Source organism: Sceloporus undulatus, chromosome 8 (assembly GCF_019175285.1).
Source record: "Sceloporus undulatus isolate JIND9_A2432 ecotype Alabama chromosome 8, SceUnd_v1.1, whole genome shotgun sequence".
NCBI classification, from domain to species: domain Eukaryota; kingdom Metazoa; phylum Chordata; class Lepidosauria; order Squamata; family Phrynosomatidae; genus Sceloporus; species Sceloporus undulatus.
Genome location: NC_056529.1, coordinates 24,177,617 through 24,194,459, shown reverse-complemented (window position 1 = coordinate 24,194,459; position 16,843 = coordinate 24,177,617). Strand labels below are relative to the sequence as shown.

Genomic DNA, 16,843 nt, shown 5'->3' with positions numbered 1-16,843 from the left:
TGCATTCCTACATGGCAGATTGGGGTTGGAATAGATGACCCTAGGGGTCTCTTCCAGCTCTATGCTTCTGTAAAAATAACCTGAGCACCATCCATTAACCCCCAAAGTAACAAACAAATTCATTTAGACTCTCAGTCCAAATCTTCCTCTCCTGCCTTCAGTGCTGAGCTCATCTCCCAAACCGATGAGTTTGGAGAGAAAAAAGACTCTGCCCTTTGTGGACTCGGCATGTTCCTGCAAAAGAGAGCATGCGATAGATAAATGCAGTTGCGCTGGCTTTTGCCCTGAGAAGTGGGGAGAAACATCCTAAGGCACTCAGAAATGAAAAAGCGAAGCTGTGATAAATGATTATCAATGTTTTCTGAGCCCTTGAGATAAAGGCAGTAGATCAGCAATTACAAACAAAAGGAGAAGAACAGCATCTCCAGACCCTTCGCAGGAGAAAACAGAGGCACCGATCTCATGTTTTTGCAAGAATACAAACCCAGACAAGTTGTTATATTTTTGTCAGATCTAGCAGGCAAGGAGTAGAAGGGGAAGTTGAATAAATACAAGCATCCAGCCACTGAGCAACAGGGCTGCAGAAGTGTTTTATCTCCAAACACTTTTTAGCCTCTACCTTCCAGTGGCAACAAAAGTAAGGGATTGCCATTGGAAACTGTGGCCTAGCATGCTTGGTGCCAGCTTCAAGGGTGTGTGTCTTAGACACAGTGTGTTTTAGTGGTTTGAGTGCTGGACTAGGACTCTGTGAGACCAGGGTTCAAGTCCCCTTCAGCCCTAGAAACACGCTCGGTGACTATAGGTAAGTCCTTCATTCTTGCAGGAAGGCAAAGGCAAATCCCTTTTGGATAAATCTGGCCAAGAAACCCCTAAGAGAAGGCTGCCAAAAGACAGCATGGTGTAATGATAAGGCTCTGGAAGAACTGGATTCAAATTCTCACTCAGTCAGGGAAAACCTATGAGGCAATCTCTTGCACAGCCAAAGGAGTCTTACTGTCAGGACTTTCTTCCTAATCACAGAATCTTAGAGTTGGAAGGGACCCCAAGAGCCATCTAATCCAACCTCTTGCAATGCAGGAATACCCAGCTGAAGCACTCTTGTAAGATGTAAGATGGCCATCCGTTCTTTAAAGACCTCCAAAGAAGGAGAGTTCACCAGCCACCAAGACAGTTTATTCCACTCTTGGACAGCTCTCACAGTCAGGAAGGTCTGGTTGAATCTCTTTTCCTGAAATTTATCCAATTCCCAATTCCTAGACTTGATTTGATTTTTCTGGATAGCATCTGCTGGTCCAAAACTCCAGTCGGTTCAAACTAGTGAACTGTGGAGCCAAGAGGACAGTTAAATAGGAGAACTTCAGTTGAGTCATTGAAGGCTGTGCATCCATTCATCTCTTTTGCCATCCTCTGCCGTGAATTCCCTCCAATGAAGAAAGGAACAAGAGCAAAGGGAAGGCAAGGAGAGGCCAGAAGGAGAACAAAGCCTCTTCTATTTCCTTTCATTTCATTTTGTTCCAAGCTGTCTTCACCCCAAAATGCATACCTTTCCCTTGGGCCAGATTCCGGTTATAGCCCACAGGGCTGAAGTATTCAAAGACAAAGACCGCGATGGCCGAGACGATCAGCAGCATCACAAACATCATCACCCAAACAGAAGCGCTGAACGGCTCTGCGGAAAAGAGGAGGGAGAAAGAGAGAAAGGAGGGGAAGAGAGAGAGAGAGAGAGAGAGAGAGAGAGAGAGAGAGAGAGAGGATGAACACCAGCTTGCTGCAGAAAAAAACACCACAAAATGTGTGTCCCCCTTCCATCTCCTTCCTTGGGATGCTGCTTGCCAGTATTGAGCTCTCCTTTCTCTTTCTCTTTTTTCTCCCTCTTTTTGAACAACCAAAATAGCAGCAGGTAATCTGACAACACAACCAGGAGTAGATGCCCCTTCCTATTCCACACATACACACACACACACACATATCTCTCTCTTTCTTGCTTTGCCTCTTGCTCAGAGGACTGCAATGCAGGTTGACAATGGAGAGACCCCAGAGCAAAAAGCGTGGCCAGCGAAGGAGGAAAGAAGGCTGTGCTGCTGTGACCTCAAACTCGGGCCCACCAGCCGCCAGGAGGCATGTGTGTATGAGAGAGAGACAGGAGAAGGAAAGGCTGTGTGTGCGAGAGAGAGAGAATAAGCAGAGACCAGTGTGTGTACCTTTGTGTAAGAGAGACAAATTGAGAGAGAAAGAGGAGGAAAAGTGATGTGTGCATTGTGTGTGAGAGAGTGAGCAAGAGAATCTGGCCAAGAAAACTCCATGAAAGGTTTACCATAGGGTTGTCGTGTGTGTGTGTGTGTGTGTGTGTGTGTGTGTGTGAATGAGAAAGAGCATGAATAGATCTGAGTGTGTGTGTATTGGTATGTGTGTAAGAGAGATGGAGAGAGAACGGAAACAGATCTGTGTACATGAGAGAAAGGGATCTGTTCTGGGGGTGTGTAAGAGAGTGAGCAAGAGAGACTGAATGAAAACAGGCCTCTCTCTCTCTCTTTGTGTGTGTGTGTCTGTGTGCCTTAGGAAGTTGTGTGAGTCCGTGTGTGTATGTGTAAGAGACTGAGCAAGAGAGAGTGACTGAAAATAGGTCTCTGTGTGTGTTGGTGTGTATAAGAGATTGAGCAAAAGAGGGTGAATGAAAACAGATCTGTGTGTGTTTATGTTGTGATGTGTGCATTTGGATGTATTTGAGAGAGTGAATGAAAATAGATCTGTGTGTGTGTGTGTGTGTGTGTGTGTAAGAGATGGAGTGCAAATGGGTTGGCTTAACAGGATTGAAGCCAAGCGAGAGGGAAAGCGAGCGAGGCCCTGTGATCTCGCCTTGAACGGTGTTTCTCTCCTGGGGATCCAGGGCCACACAATTAGGACACATCCACAGCAAGCTTCTCTTCTGGATTTCATTTGGGGGCAGGCAAGGTCCAGAAGCAAAGTCTTAGATACCATCAAGGTTAAACGGTAATAAGACGACAGCCAAAAGCCCTGTTGGGGTCTTGGATGTATGTGAATTTCCTCTATGGCTAGTGTGACCTACGGAGGCGATGGGGCATTTTTGTCCAATGCAGAATGTCCGCCTCCATTTCAAGGCTGCAGTAGTTTGTGCAGAGAGTTGTTAAACAGCATCAGTGTGCGCATCAATATTGGTGCATATTTGGTTGTGCATTGAGGTGTGTGCCCAGTTGCACTTCAGAGTGCCTTCCAAGTTGAGCAATGTTGCCTTTCAACGCAAGAGCCGCACACAGCACAACCAACGTATGACTGATCATATACAGAGCTTTTAGATCTATGCAGGATAGGATATCAGTGGAGAGAATATAACACAACATGCAGCTTACATTAAGAAGAGGGATTGGGATTCTGTTCTAATTTGTTTTTCATAAATGCATCAAACAGTTGAGGACAACAGACGATGTGGAGAATCCACCCTGTGGCCCTCTACGGTCCGGAACCTACATGGAAGCCATCCCTATGGAGCTCTTTCCACATGGAAAGGATCTCATAAAAGCTCTCCATAGCACTGAACCTATATCTAGAAGACCTCATAGGCACTCTCCATGGTCCTGATCCTATAGGGAAGAAATCCCCAAGTAACCTTCCATGATCCTGAACCAACATGGAGGAGACCCTGAAGAAGCTCCCCACAGTCCTGAACCTACATGAATCTACCATAAAGGATGTTGCTAAAAACCCTAAACCTCTCTTTTCCCATCTGACTAAGGCAGCCATTCTTCCCCTTTTCAGAATTTGCACCAGGATGAAAACCTTCTGCCGCCTCCGAAACCTTTCAAAGGTCAGCGTTGGCCACATGACCTTTCCTTTCTCTACCTGTCTTTTACTTGGAGACGGCAAACAACACAGAGCAAAGAAAATCTACTTCTGTTTTTCCAGAGCTCTCTTTGGCTGCCAAAAGCCTGGCGATGAAGGAACATCTAGCGCTCTTTGCTAGTGTGACCTAGTTTCCAGAATCAATGGAGGAGAGGAAGCGAGAGAAGGAAGAAGATGAAGACGAAGAAGAAGGGGGAAGGCAGTTGTAAAAAGAAGTGATTATCTAGTTGCACCAGGATTGTTGCAAAAGAGAAAGCCGAGATGAGGGTCACGAAAATGAGGATGTCAAGCATGACGGTGCATGCTTCCCAACGGCTACCTCATCCATAAATGGGACCTCACCAGAAAGAAAAAGGCAGAGAGTGGTAAAGTTGGAGGTGTTTTTGGAGTACGGCTCTCCACAACCCTCCAGCCATCCTGTCTATTGTTTGGCTTGTGATTCTGGGAGTTGTAGTCCCAAAGGTAGCCTTTTCCAAGCTCTAGTTGGATCGCATGCAGGACAGGGCCTTCTCAAGAGTAGCACCTGGGTGAATTAAAGGTGGATGAAGGTGGCTCTTCACTCTCTGCCTTTAGGCATCAAGTAAAAGAGATCTGTAGGGCACTGCAAAAATATCTTATCTGTTATTTGATTGTCATCACTTTGTCTGTTTCAGGGGTCTCCATTTTATTGTCACCTACTTTGGCTCCAGGGAGAGCCAGCATGACATAGTGGTTTGAGCACTGGACTAAGACTCTGGAGACCAGGGTTTGAATGGCTCAGCCATGGAAATCCATTGGGTGATCTTGTGCAAGTCACACTCTCTCAGCTCAGAGGATGGCAATGGTAGACTCCCTCTGAACAAACATTACCAAGAAAACCCCATGACAGGTTCACTGCTTTAGGGTCACCATAAGTTGGAAATGACTTGAAGGCACACAACAACAACAACTTGGCCTCCCTCTTTCTGGAGACACAAAAGATGATCTCATCTATTTTTTTATTATCATCACCGTTGTCTATTGTGGAGGTCTCCATTTTACTGTTACCTATTTTGGCTCTCTCTGGAGACACAAAAGTATGGTTGTGGTTGTGGTTGCATTAAGCACACTGTGTTTTGCAGTTGCTCACTGGAAAGCAAATGCAGGATTCATTTCTCAGTCCAACTACTGAGACACAGATCGCTGTAGAAATCCTTTTGTAGGTAGGAAAATGGGTCAGTCAGAGGAAATACAGACTTCTTTTAACATCCAGTTTCATCCCTCGGCTCTTAGATCCTCGACTTTGGAGGGCTTCGCAGTGCATTTCCATGCTGTCTCCTGCAACAGCCCAGAATTCAAAGAATGGTTTGGGAACACTGCAGATCTCCCAGAGGAAAGGAGCCTAGCTGGTTTCTACCAGTTCCCCTCCTGAATATTGGTCCTTGACATCAGCACAGATAAAGCTTCCTGTCCAACTTTTAAAAGTGCAATTAAAAAAAAAAACTTGACAGAAGTGTGTCATGAAATGGCTAGTTACACTGTGCAATGTTTTTAAATGGGGGAAAAACCACAGTGAAATCTGTCACAGTCTATGGAAGAAATGATAATAATGTCAAATCAGTCTATAGAGACAGGAGAAGCAGCTCACATTTTAAAATCAGTTACTTTGCCAACTCATTGCCTTTTCTGCAGTAGTTTTTTGGGACTTAGGTCGCATCTACACTGTAGAGATAAAGCTGTTTGACACCATTTTAAGTGCTGTAGCTCCATCCTATGGGATCCTGGGATCTGGAGTTATGCAAGGTCTTTTAGACGTCTCTGCCAAAGAGTGTTGGTGCCTTGCAAGACTGCAAATCCCAGGATTGTTTAGGATGGAGCCATGGCAATTCAAAGTGGTACCAAACTGCATTATTCCTACAGTGCAGATACACCCAAAGTCATTGTTTTGCTGGTAACAACCATGGTTGTCATTCTCAGACTGATGCATTGGGGCATCAGTCTGACCAATGGGAAGTGAAGGAGGAATGACTGGCATGTGGGTAGGTGCCTTGTTGCACAACTGGGAAGGATTAATTTGCAATGCCTTTTCACCTTTTTCTCAGCATTTCCAAGGAAGAAAAGATAACCAAGGAGGAGGACCAATGGTGCAGCGGAGGGTGGAAGAAGGAAGGGACGGTTACCTAAAAAAGCAGATGGCGAAACAGTGCCGTTGCTCCGCGAGACCATGACGCTGATCCCCGTTTCCACAAAGGGCACCGAGAAATCCACCACCTCCGAGCGTTCGCCGTTGATGGTGAGGGAGCCCACGGCCATGACGGCTTGCTTTTTGACCACCTGAGGGTGAAATAAAGAAAGAAAACCCAAATACAGGGAGTGGGGGGGGGGGGAGAGACAAAACCAGAGAAGGGTCAGAAGTCTTACGGAAGTCCGTCAAGCGCTGGGGGAATTCAAATGGAGCGTGGGGCCAAGTTTGGACTTAGAGCTCTTTTACCTAACAGAACTTACTTCCCCAATCATTCCGTTCCATTCATTGTTGATCTTCTTCCCATGCTTCCCGTTGGTCACCAGGTAAAGATCGTAGGTGAACTTGATGGCCTTGGAGAGCTTCTTCAGGATGTCGATGCAGAAACCCTTGCAACATTTTTTCACGTTCTTCCCTTCCTTGGTGATGTTGCTGAGGACACAAACAAAGGGAACCCATGGTGAGACCACTGGGGTTTGGAAAAGATATGCATGCGTGAGGATCAGAGGTCTTTAGACATGGAGCTAAATGGTTGAACCTCCATGACCAGAGACAATCTGCCTCTGAATACTTAAGGTCAGGTGCACGGCAACCATAGAGGATTGTGGCCATTGTGTCTCCCAGGGGCATCATGTGGGGGAAATGGGGATGGAAAGAATTATATAGGCCACAGATTCAAATTGCAAGAAAAAAAATTCTATAAAGGTTAGGAAGAATGTATTGACTTTAAGAGATGATTGACAGTGGAGTGGACTGCCTTAGAAGATGGTGGACTCTCCATTTTAGGAGGTCTTTAAACAGAGGTTGGATGGGCATCCTTCAGGAGTACTGTAATTGTGGATCCCTGCATGGCAGGGATTGAGCTAGATGGCCCTTGGGGTCTCTTCCAACTCTATGATTCTATCATATCTAAAGACGGCTGCATCACATCACTTCTAATCTACTCCAGGCTACCCATATCCAACTCCTTTCTTTGCTTTTCAACACAACTTGGTGGGAATTTGGGCTTCAATTGTGGAGGCAGGTTGGATGGAAAACGAAACATGGACCTACTTAATGACGATAAATTTGCGGCACGGTACAGTGTTCTTCACGCAGGTCTCTGTCAAGATGTCCATGTCCTCCACAATGACGAAGGGGGCTTCCTCCAAGGTGACGATGCTCAAGTGGTTGTTGTCGGGGTCGCTGTCGTTGAACGAATTGAACCTGGGCCAGACGGAATACTTATGGCTCAGGGTCTTGTTCTCCCATTTCCCCGCCTGAAACACCAAGAAGAGAAGATAGGTGAGATGCCTTCAGCTCAAGGTCTGTGGTTCTTCAAAAGAGAGACCCTACCCTGGGTTACCAGAGATGGGGAAAGTTAGTTTCAAGGACTGCAGCACCCAGAATCCCCTAAACAGTAGGACCAATGGGATTCTGGGTGCCGCAACAGAAAAACCTTCCCAGGCTCTGAGTTCAGACAATGTCAAGCTTCATTATTTCTGCAGTGGAGATGCAGCCAAAGTGATGCCAAAGTGCATTATTTTTGCAGTGCAGATGCAGCCTGAGCTGATCCCCTGCTTTGAGAGACCAACTGAAGGGCCATCAGGGTTGATGCTAGAAGGAAAGGAAAGAAAGAACAAGTCACGATTAAGGCCGGTTCTCGTTGACAGTCCGTCTTGATGGAGAAAAGCGATAAAAGCCATCAAGCTCACTGGGGAAGGGAACACAATGCAAGGCTGCTAATCAGTCCCCGGGAATGAATATCCTCCTTTATTGCGCACTAAAAGTTATTCATAGGTCCTTCCACTTCGGGAGCGGAGGCGTCCGTCTCCATAGAAGCCTCTTTTTAAAAAAAGTCTTGGCCGGGAAAAGATGATGGACTATTTTACAGCAGGGTTTCATTTTATTTTCCCTTTATTAAAAAGAAGAGTTATTTAAAAGTGGAAGGAACAATTACAAGCAGGGGAGGCATTTCGGGGAGAACAGTGCCACATTGTTAACCAGGTTAATATGCAAAGACAACAGTTTTTGTTGGTGATGCGCCTTCAAGTCATTTCCAACTTAAAGGCAACTCTATTATAGGGGAGTTTCTTGGCCACGTTTCTGCAGAGGAGGCGTGCCATTGCCATCCTCTGAGGATGAGAGAGTGTGACTTGCCCAAGGATCACCCAGTGGGGTTCCATGGCCGAGCTAGGACTCAAACCCTGGTCTCCAAAGTCCTAATCCAACACCAAAACCACGTTGTTCACATTACTATTGCCATTATATTACAGGTTGAGTCTCCAAAATGGGACCAGAGGTGTTTTGGATTTCAGATTGATTTACATACGCATACTGAGTTTACCTTGGAGATGGGACCCAAGACTGAACACGAAATCCATTTCTGTTTCCTATACACCTAATACACATATCCCAAAGGTAATTCTAGGCAACGCTTTTAATAATGTTGTGCACGAAACAAAACTTTCCAACCATCAGAACAAACAAAGGTGTCACCCAGGTGGACAATTTTGCATTTCGGAACATTTTGCAATTCTGGATAAGGGAGTCTCAACCCGGGATGCCAAAATAAGAACAATCATAATATAAGGATCATGATAATATCAGTAATAGTAATAGTAATACTAGCATTGTTCTTTTACTCCTTACGCATGACTCATTTGTCAATGGGCCTCTTAAACAAAGTCCTGCCCTTGGCTATTTTGATTTCTTGTGCCTTTGCAAGATCCTTAAATATAATCGCTCTCATGCACCAAGAACCACGATTAAAGTGAATTAATGTCCCTTGAATTTAATTGCTGCCTATATAGGGAAGGGGGAAAACAATCTTGCCATCCTCTCCAAGTTAAAATGGCCCTTGAGCTCCGCCATAAAAGTGTTTGGCGACAGCGTGACTCAGCCGATGGAGCCTCCGATTAATAAGGATGCCGGCCTTTTTTCTTTACAGATGGCACAGCTGCCCTGCATGATGTATAGAGTAACAGGTCAATGCTATTATTTATTATTATTATTATTATTATTATTATTATTATTATTATTATTGATATTATGATCCTTCTATTATTCTTGTTCTTATCTGGCCATGCAGCTTGAGTCTCCCTGATCCAGAATCGCAAAACAAACCAAAATGCAAAACTGTCCACATGGGCGACCCCTCTGCTTTCCGATGGTTTGACGCACACAAAGTTTTGCTTCATGCACAAAATTATTTTCAAAAGATTGCATAAAGTCACCTTCTGGCTATGTGTATAAAGTATATAGGAAACATAAATGAATGTCAAGTTTAGTCTTGGGTCCCAGCTCCAAGATACCTCATCCCAAGGGAAGTAACTGGGAGCTAAATCGAGTTAAAACCTGAGCCGTTCACATTCTTGCATGGCAGAATGGGGTTGGACTGGATGGCCCTTGGGGTCCCTTCCACCTCTAAGGCTCTGTAATTATATGATTCATCATCTCATTAAGCGTTGCTAAAGGTTTGAAAGGGATGGAGGCATCCACAAGCAAAGTAAGTGTGTTTCCCTTGGAGATACGGATGCCTCCCCAACAGAGCTACAATCACCCGTCCATTTGGATTATGTCAAGGAAGAAAAAAGACAGGCCGCTCAGGTCAGGGTTATCCGAAGGACTGCAGTCTCCTATATCCACACAACGGATGCAGTGCTTCTCTAACTTTCTTCTCAGAGGAAGCAAAGAGTAACTTAAGCCCTTTTCTTCCCACTGTGAGAAAGCCCTTGAAAAGTCCCCAGCGTGAGAAGGCCATTCGGGGCTTGCAACTTGTTCTGTATGGTGTGGTTTTTACCCTGTAATTTGAAGTTTTACATTTTAAACGTATTTGTTTCTAATTACAGTTTGAGTCTCCCTTATGCAGAGTTCCCAAATCCAAAAATATTCTAAAATCCAAAACTTTTTTCATGGGTGGCTGAGAGAGTGTCCCCTCTCCAGCATTGGACAAGAGCGGACCTATTCCCATGTGCATTCCCGTCTCTTACCTTCTCCCACATCCGGGTTTGGTTGAGCACAATGACCACCAGCCTGGGATGGGCTTGGTACCCGTCTTCGGTGAACGATAAATCTCTCCCTTTCCAGGTCACATTCATCATAAACCTAGAAAGAAAGGGAAATGTTCAAAGGGAAATTAATGAGCTGCCCAACGCTTAATGAACAAGCTAATTCCGTCATTGCATTAACTCCAATGAAACACACAGGCCATAAATCCTCCGTTTGATATGGAGGGAAAGAGAGAGAAGAAGAAGGGCAGGGGGAAATGCAAAATCCTTTTTCTGGCTGAAATCAAATCCGCCACGTCCGCACTGGGGAAATAGGCAGCTATTAAGATCGGCAACGCTTAATTTCTGTACAAATGCATGCCATTCCTGGCCAAAGCCCTGTGAGCTTTGGGGACGTGAAAGGCATCCTTTGAAGAGGCAGCCAAAACTATTGTGTGAGGCGGGCTCAATTTTGGGAATATTGCAATTTATTCCCCCTCTCGGCCTAATCATTGAGACAATAAAAGGAGATCAAGTCACAGCAAACATCCATCTCTCTCGTCCTTTAAGGGTGCAAAACTTGCCAAGCCACTGAATGTGAAAAGTGTTAGTTGTTGTTGTTGTTGTTGTTGTTGTTGTGTGCCTTCAAGTCATTTCCCAACTTATGGCAACCCTCAAGCGAAACCTATCATTGGACTTTGCCTTTTTCATCCTCTGAGGCTGAGAGTATATGACTTGCCCAGGGTCATCCAGTGGGTTTCCATGGCCAAACTGAGATTCGAACCTTGGTCTTCAAAGTTGTAGTCCAGACTCAAACCACATGTCAAAAGAATTTCGCCAAAAAAGAGAGGGAAAGAGTCCAAATTCTTCCCCATTTGAAACTACAGCGGGCCCATTTTTTTAACCTGAAAGAACACCTCTCTAGGAATCTGCAGGTCCTCCAGTGCAACCTCTATGGCCAACATCTGCCAGAGGTTGACCATAGAATCATGCTGGAGGAGGTCAAGACATGATAAGTCATACTGAGGTGGACCAAGCTTGTTTTCTGCTGCTCCAGAGACTAAAACACAAAGCAATAGATGCAAACTCCAGGAAAAGAGATTCCACCTCGACATTAGGAAGAACATCCTTATAAACAATGGAAGATGCTCCTTGGGAGTGTGGTGGATTTGCCTTTGGAGCTTTGTAAGGAAAGGTTGGATGGCCATCTGTCCCAGGGAGGGCTTTGGTTGTGTATTCCTGCATTGCAGAAGGGGGATGAATTGGATGACTCTTGGGGTCCCTTCGAACTCTAGGATTCTGTCATCATCAGCATCATGGGCAGCTTCTTTGGCCTCTGAATTAAAACCCAGAGCAGATTCACTGCCCAATGCTATGGCCACTACTGTCTATCCATCCGTCTATCAGTTGTTTGCAAAAGACACACACACACAACTTTCCAAAGATGTGTTCTGAGCAACTTGTGTTGCAGTGGGAAGGCAAGAGCATTCAAACAGCCCTTTGGGCTTATGAGATCAGTTCCAGAGCTCTTTGCATCCCTGTATCAGTGATGGAGAGGAGGTTAATTTTAGATTCCTTTAATATCTTTTCAGGCCATCTCTCATTCCGTCGTTCCTTGAGATATCATTAATCACGCTTCCTAAATGCTTGCAAAAAAGAAAAGAGAAGAAGGAACATGATATAGGTAGCCTTGGATTTTTAATGCAGTTCCCCTTGTTGCAAAAGCCCATTTCAAAGACCCTCTGGGAATGTCGAAAGACTGTTTTCGTTGTTGGGGGAAACAAGACAAAAACTGGGGAGCAGAAGGGTTTTGCATCAGTCGCTACCACAACTCAAGAACAATATTGATAAGCTGGAAGGTGTCCATAGAAAGATGAACAAGAGGATCACAAATTGGTAACGAAGCTAAACTCAATCTGAGGGTTGGGTTGGGTTTTGGGTTGGGGAGAGTGAGCCAATGTTTGATGCGGGTGAGAAATATGCATTTAATGTGCTAAAATCTAAAGGGACAACCCAGTTGCATCAACAGAAACATGGTGTCCAGACCAAAGGTAACCTCTTCTGCTTTGGTCAAACTTTATCCTGGAATTGTGTGCACCAAGAAGGAGGAGGTTGGACATTGTGGAAAGGGCCCAGAGAAGATGACCAAAGGTCTGCAAGAAATAAGACTTAGGAGGAACAACTTATGGAGCTGGGATGTTCAGCTTGGAGAAGAGAAGATGGAGAGGTAACATAATGAGGACCATTTACAAACATCTGGAGGGATGTCATGGAGAAGATGGAGGGAGCTTGTTTTCTGCTGCTCCAGAGACAAGGACACAAACCAGTGGAATCAAACGGCAAGAAAAGAGATTCACTCTCAACATTAGGAAGAATTTCTTTACTATAAGAGCTGTGTAACAACGGAGGACTCTCCGTCTTTGGAGGTCTATAAACAAAGCCTGGATGGGCATCTTTCAGGAGGGCTGTGGTTGTATATTCCTGCATGACAAGGGATTGGATTAGGTGCTCCTTGGGGGTCCCTCCACCTCTCTGATGATAATAATAATAATAATAATAACAACAACAACAACAACAACAACAACAATAGATTTTATTTATATCCCGCCTTTCCAGAATGATCAAGAGTCTATGATTCTGTGTAATGTTGCTTATTGCAGCCACAGACCAAGAAATAGGCCACAGAAGTTTAAAAAAGGTACAGCAGCAAAAAGTTAATCCATTTCCACAACGGCAAACTTAATTAAACATGGAGGTCTTTACTTTTCCGTCGCCTAATCTGCACTGAGATGTTTTGTAAAGAAAAACCCTTAACCACTCTTTCTGAAATGAAGCAAGATGAATCTTCCAAGACAGTAAAGGAGCAATATTTACAAATGAGTTTCCAGGAAGGAAAAAGAAAAACTGTCAAGAGAGGAGAGATGAACCGTTCTCTGCAATCGTTCATAAAAGACGTTTCCCTGGGGAAAGGTAAGGACACAAATCAAAAAATACCACCCAGTTAAGGCATTTTAATTAGAAAGTTGGTGGCAAAGCGACTCAAAAACCAAAACCAATTTAAAACACAATCTTTTTACACTGAGAGAGTGTGACTTGCCCCTGTCTTCTTTGAGTCCCTGGTTATTACTTTGTTGTGATGCTGACAATCAGATGCAACTGATGCAATCATTTTCACAACCATTAGGGGGGAAAAGTAATCCCATTTGCACCAGGGAACTTGCACCAAGGCAGGCCACCAACAAAATCCTGACCATTGCATGCATTCCTCCATTTGCAAAGCCTCTGATAAAGAAGTTACTTTTTATGCCAGCCATACGCCTTGAAAAGCATGTTGTTGTTTTTCGCATATTTCAGATATTTTCAAATCTTCTTTCCATCCCCATCAAGGCTCTGGAGCAGCGGGTCCCAAACTTTGGTCCTCCAGATGTTTTGGGGGGTTTGAAAAGGTTTAGGCTTTTCAGTTTGATAAATGAAATTCCAACAGTAAGGAAGAAAGACAAGAACAATATCCAACCATGAAGCAACCATTGAAAGCAACAGACTGGGAGACAGATGGATTTGGTTGAAAAAAGGGCAGATTTCGTGCATTTGAGTGGTGGGTTTGCAAAGGAATCTCTGACTCTTTCATTCATCACTGGAAGAAGGCATTAATATTTGACACCAGCATGACTCGATTTTACCTCCCGGGGGTGGAGGGACGCCCAATTGGCATCTCCAAGCCCTTAAAAACTCTGCCCCCGCAGATAAATCCTTAATGTAATTAGATTGAAAAGGTGTTCCTTCTCGGCAGGAATTCAACAAAGCAAGAGGGCCCCCTTGCGGCCGGATCTGAGTCGGCCCAAAAATAGCCAGTGGAAGAACGAGCCTCGTATTCTTCTTTTCAGGCAAAGGGGAAAAAACACTTGTCTGGCCACTGAATCTCAAGAAGCCATGTTGAAGCAAGGCTGGGGCCATGCATTTTGCTCCTGTTGCAAGGTGGGAATTCCCAAATTTTAGACCTCCAGGTATCTTGGGCTTGAAGGGATAGGGATTAATCAATGGGATTTATCTCTTTGTTGACTCAAATGATTCAAGGACGGATGGTGAGGAATGCTGCTTCTTGCAGCCCAACGACGTCTACAGCAGTGATTCCCAAATGTGAAAGTACAATGCACAACCACAATGCACCTGCAGTGTGAAACCCAACCGTCCAAATCAGAGTCAGAGTACAAATCTCATCCTCCTTTGCCCTCCAGGATCAATTTTTGGGGAACGTTACCCTAATACAACGTTTCCCAAACTTTGGTCCTCCTGGTGTTGTGGACCCCAGCTCCCAGCTTTGATATTCCTGGAGAACATGAAGAGAATTCAGCAGGAGGGATAGATCCATCTCCCCATCCCTGGTGCAACGAAAGGCAAGTTCTAGATCAAGGAAAGTCATCGTGCCGCTCTATTCTGCTTTGGTCAGGCTACACCTGGAATACTGAGTCACCACAGTTATGGTCACCACAATTCAAAATGGAGCCTGTCCAGAGCTGGGTATGTTTAGTCTGGAGAAGAGATGGTTAAGAGGTGATATGATAGCCCTGTTTTAAGTATTTGAAGGGGTGCCATGTTGAGGACGGAGCAAGCTTGTTTTCTGCTGCTCCAGAGAATAGGACAAGCCAGAGTTGTCCAGAGGAGAGTGACCAAAAATGGTGGACTGTCTGGAAACCAACAAGCCCTATGAGGAGAGACTTAGGAAGTTGGTTTTCTTTGGCCTGAAGGAGAGAAGCCTAATGGGGGACATGATAGCTATGCTTAAATCTTGGAAGGAATGGAAGGAGCTTATTTTCTGCTGCTCCAGAGAGTAAGACACAATGGAGCAATGGATGCAAGCTACAGGAAAAGAGATTCCAGCCCAACATTAGGAAGAACTTCCTGATGATAAGAGCTGTTTGATGGTGGAAGATGCCGCCTTGGAAAATGGTGGAGTCTCCTTCTTTGGAGGTTTTTAAACAGAGGCTGGATGGCCATCTGTCAGGGGTGCTTTGACATTGTATTCCTGCATGGCAGAATGGGGCTGGACCGGGTGGCCCTTCTTGGGGTCTCTTCCAGCTCTATGATTCTATAAAGTGAAGCAGTGTGGCAATAGGAGATTCATGGGCGCACCTCTATTCCCATCTTCCAAATGAAGAGCCTTATACCTTCTCCATCACAACACCTTGCCTTGGCTTCACCTTTAAAACAAAACCAGATCTCCAGATCTCCTTGAGTGGTTTCCAGGAAAGCATTAATGCTTTTTCCAAAACACAAAGAGATACACACACACACACACACACACAAACACAAACACACCAGGTTTGGCATTGGCAAACGAAGCCTGGCAGTGCAACCTATCTGACGCTAGCCAAGCATGAAATGAGTATTGCTCCAGTTAAGATCTGGGTCCCAGTTAAACCAAATGATTTAAGGTGCAAAGGATTAAAAGTTATTAACAAAATGCGGCCTATATCAAAGCTATCTCTGGCATGAACAGGAACACAAAGGGAGAAGGAAAGGGTCGCCTTGGACCAGAGGGAGAAAGGAGCTAAACTCTGGTGGTTTGAATGAAGGGACAGAGGTCTCCCTCGAATTCAGCTCTGCTGTTTCTTAGGCTGCTTCCACACTGCAGAATTAATGCAGTTTGGCACTGCTTCAGCTGCCATGACTCCATGACAGAGAATGGTCACAGAAGACTCAGGTCCAAAACACACTGCAGAAATAATCCATTTTTAGACTGCTTTAACAGCCCTTGCTAAATGTTAGGGAATCCTGGGAATTGTAGTTTTGTGAGTCTTCTCTGTCAGAGAGCTTTGGTGCCACACTAAACTACAATTCCCAGGATTCCCTAGCACTGGGCCAGGGGCTGGATTATTTCTGCATCGTGTCTTGGACCACAGCAGGCAAAGATGCATCCCTATCAAAGGAAAGAATATTCCGAAATGGTCAAATGCTGATTGGAAAGAACGTGTTTCTTGAGAATAATCCTGGACTGACAAGGATCCTTACAGTGAGAATCTCCATGCGCTTGTGCCATTTCCGGTGCAGAAATATTACTTTCTGCACCAAAAATGTTGTTTTTCTGCACCAGGAAAAAAAAAAACATGCATGGAAAAGTCCTCAGTTAAAGCATTTCTTCTGCACAGGAAACCGTATTTTCTGCACAGAACATAATATATCTGCACCAGAAAGGTTATGTTTGGCACAGAAAATGCTGTTACCCGCATAGAAAGTATTGTTTTCAGTGCAAATTTTGCACAGATGCAGTCCCTAACTACAAATAGTAGTTTCAAAAGTCTGCAATTTTCAAATTAACTTTCTCACAGCAGGAAGAAAATGGCTGAAATTAGGCACTGCTTCTTTCTTGGGGGGAAAATGAGCCAAGAATGACATCCTCCAGCCATCCCTCCAGGGAGGAACAGCAGCCTCAGCAGAAGAAATACCGTAGTTTCAATGGAGAGGATGGAGAGAAATGTTGGAAGAAAAGTACTGAGAGAAGAGACTGGCAGAAGATCCCTTACAGACAATGCAAGTGTCGGGGGGTGGTGGTGGAAATATTTGCCTCCATGGTCAGCATCCAAATTGAAAGAGCACATCGCACCATTGGAACAAAAAAAGGAATCAATTTGGTCTTAGGTAGCAAAAAAGGAAAAGAGGCATTTCCTAGCAAAGCCTCCATCCCTTCCAAGAACAGATCGATGACTCTTCTCTCCTTTCAAAATGATTGCTTTGCTTGACCCACGTCAAAAACTATTAATTGAGTCCGGTCTGACAACATTTTCAGATTTACTGGGGTTTTGTTGGGAATGTTGGGCCA

At 44.7% G+C, this 16,843-nt stretch overlaps 1 protein-coding gene across 4 annotated transcripts in view; it reads right to left on the bottom strand.

Moving 5' to 3' along the window:
• Positions 1-16,843, bottom strand: part of GRIN2A (glutamate ionotropic receptor NMDA type subunit 2A) — a 112,735-nt gene that overhangs the window by 16,784 nt on the left and 79,108 nt on the right. For all 4 annotated transcript variants that reach the window (XM_042438023.1, XM_042438022.1, XM_042438024.1 and 1 more), the window contains 5 exons: positions 10,030-10,144; positions 7,112-7,317; positions 6,322-6,490; positions 5,997-6,150; positions 1,544-1,669 (listed from right to left, as the gene is read on the bottom strand). In XM_042438023.1, coding sequence (XP_042293957.1) covers positions 1,544-1,669; positions 5,997-6,150; positions 6,322-6,490; positions 7,112-7,317; positions 10,030-10,144 — 770 coding nt within the window. The remainder of the gene's footprint in view (positions 1-1,543; positions 1,670-5,996; positions 6,151-6,321; positions 6,491-7,111; positions 7,318-10,029; positions 10,145-16,843) is intronic.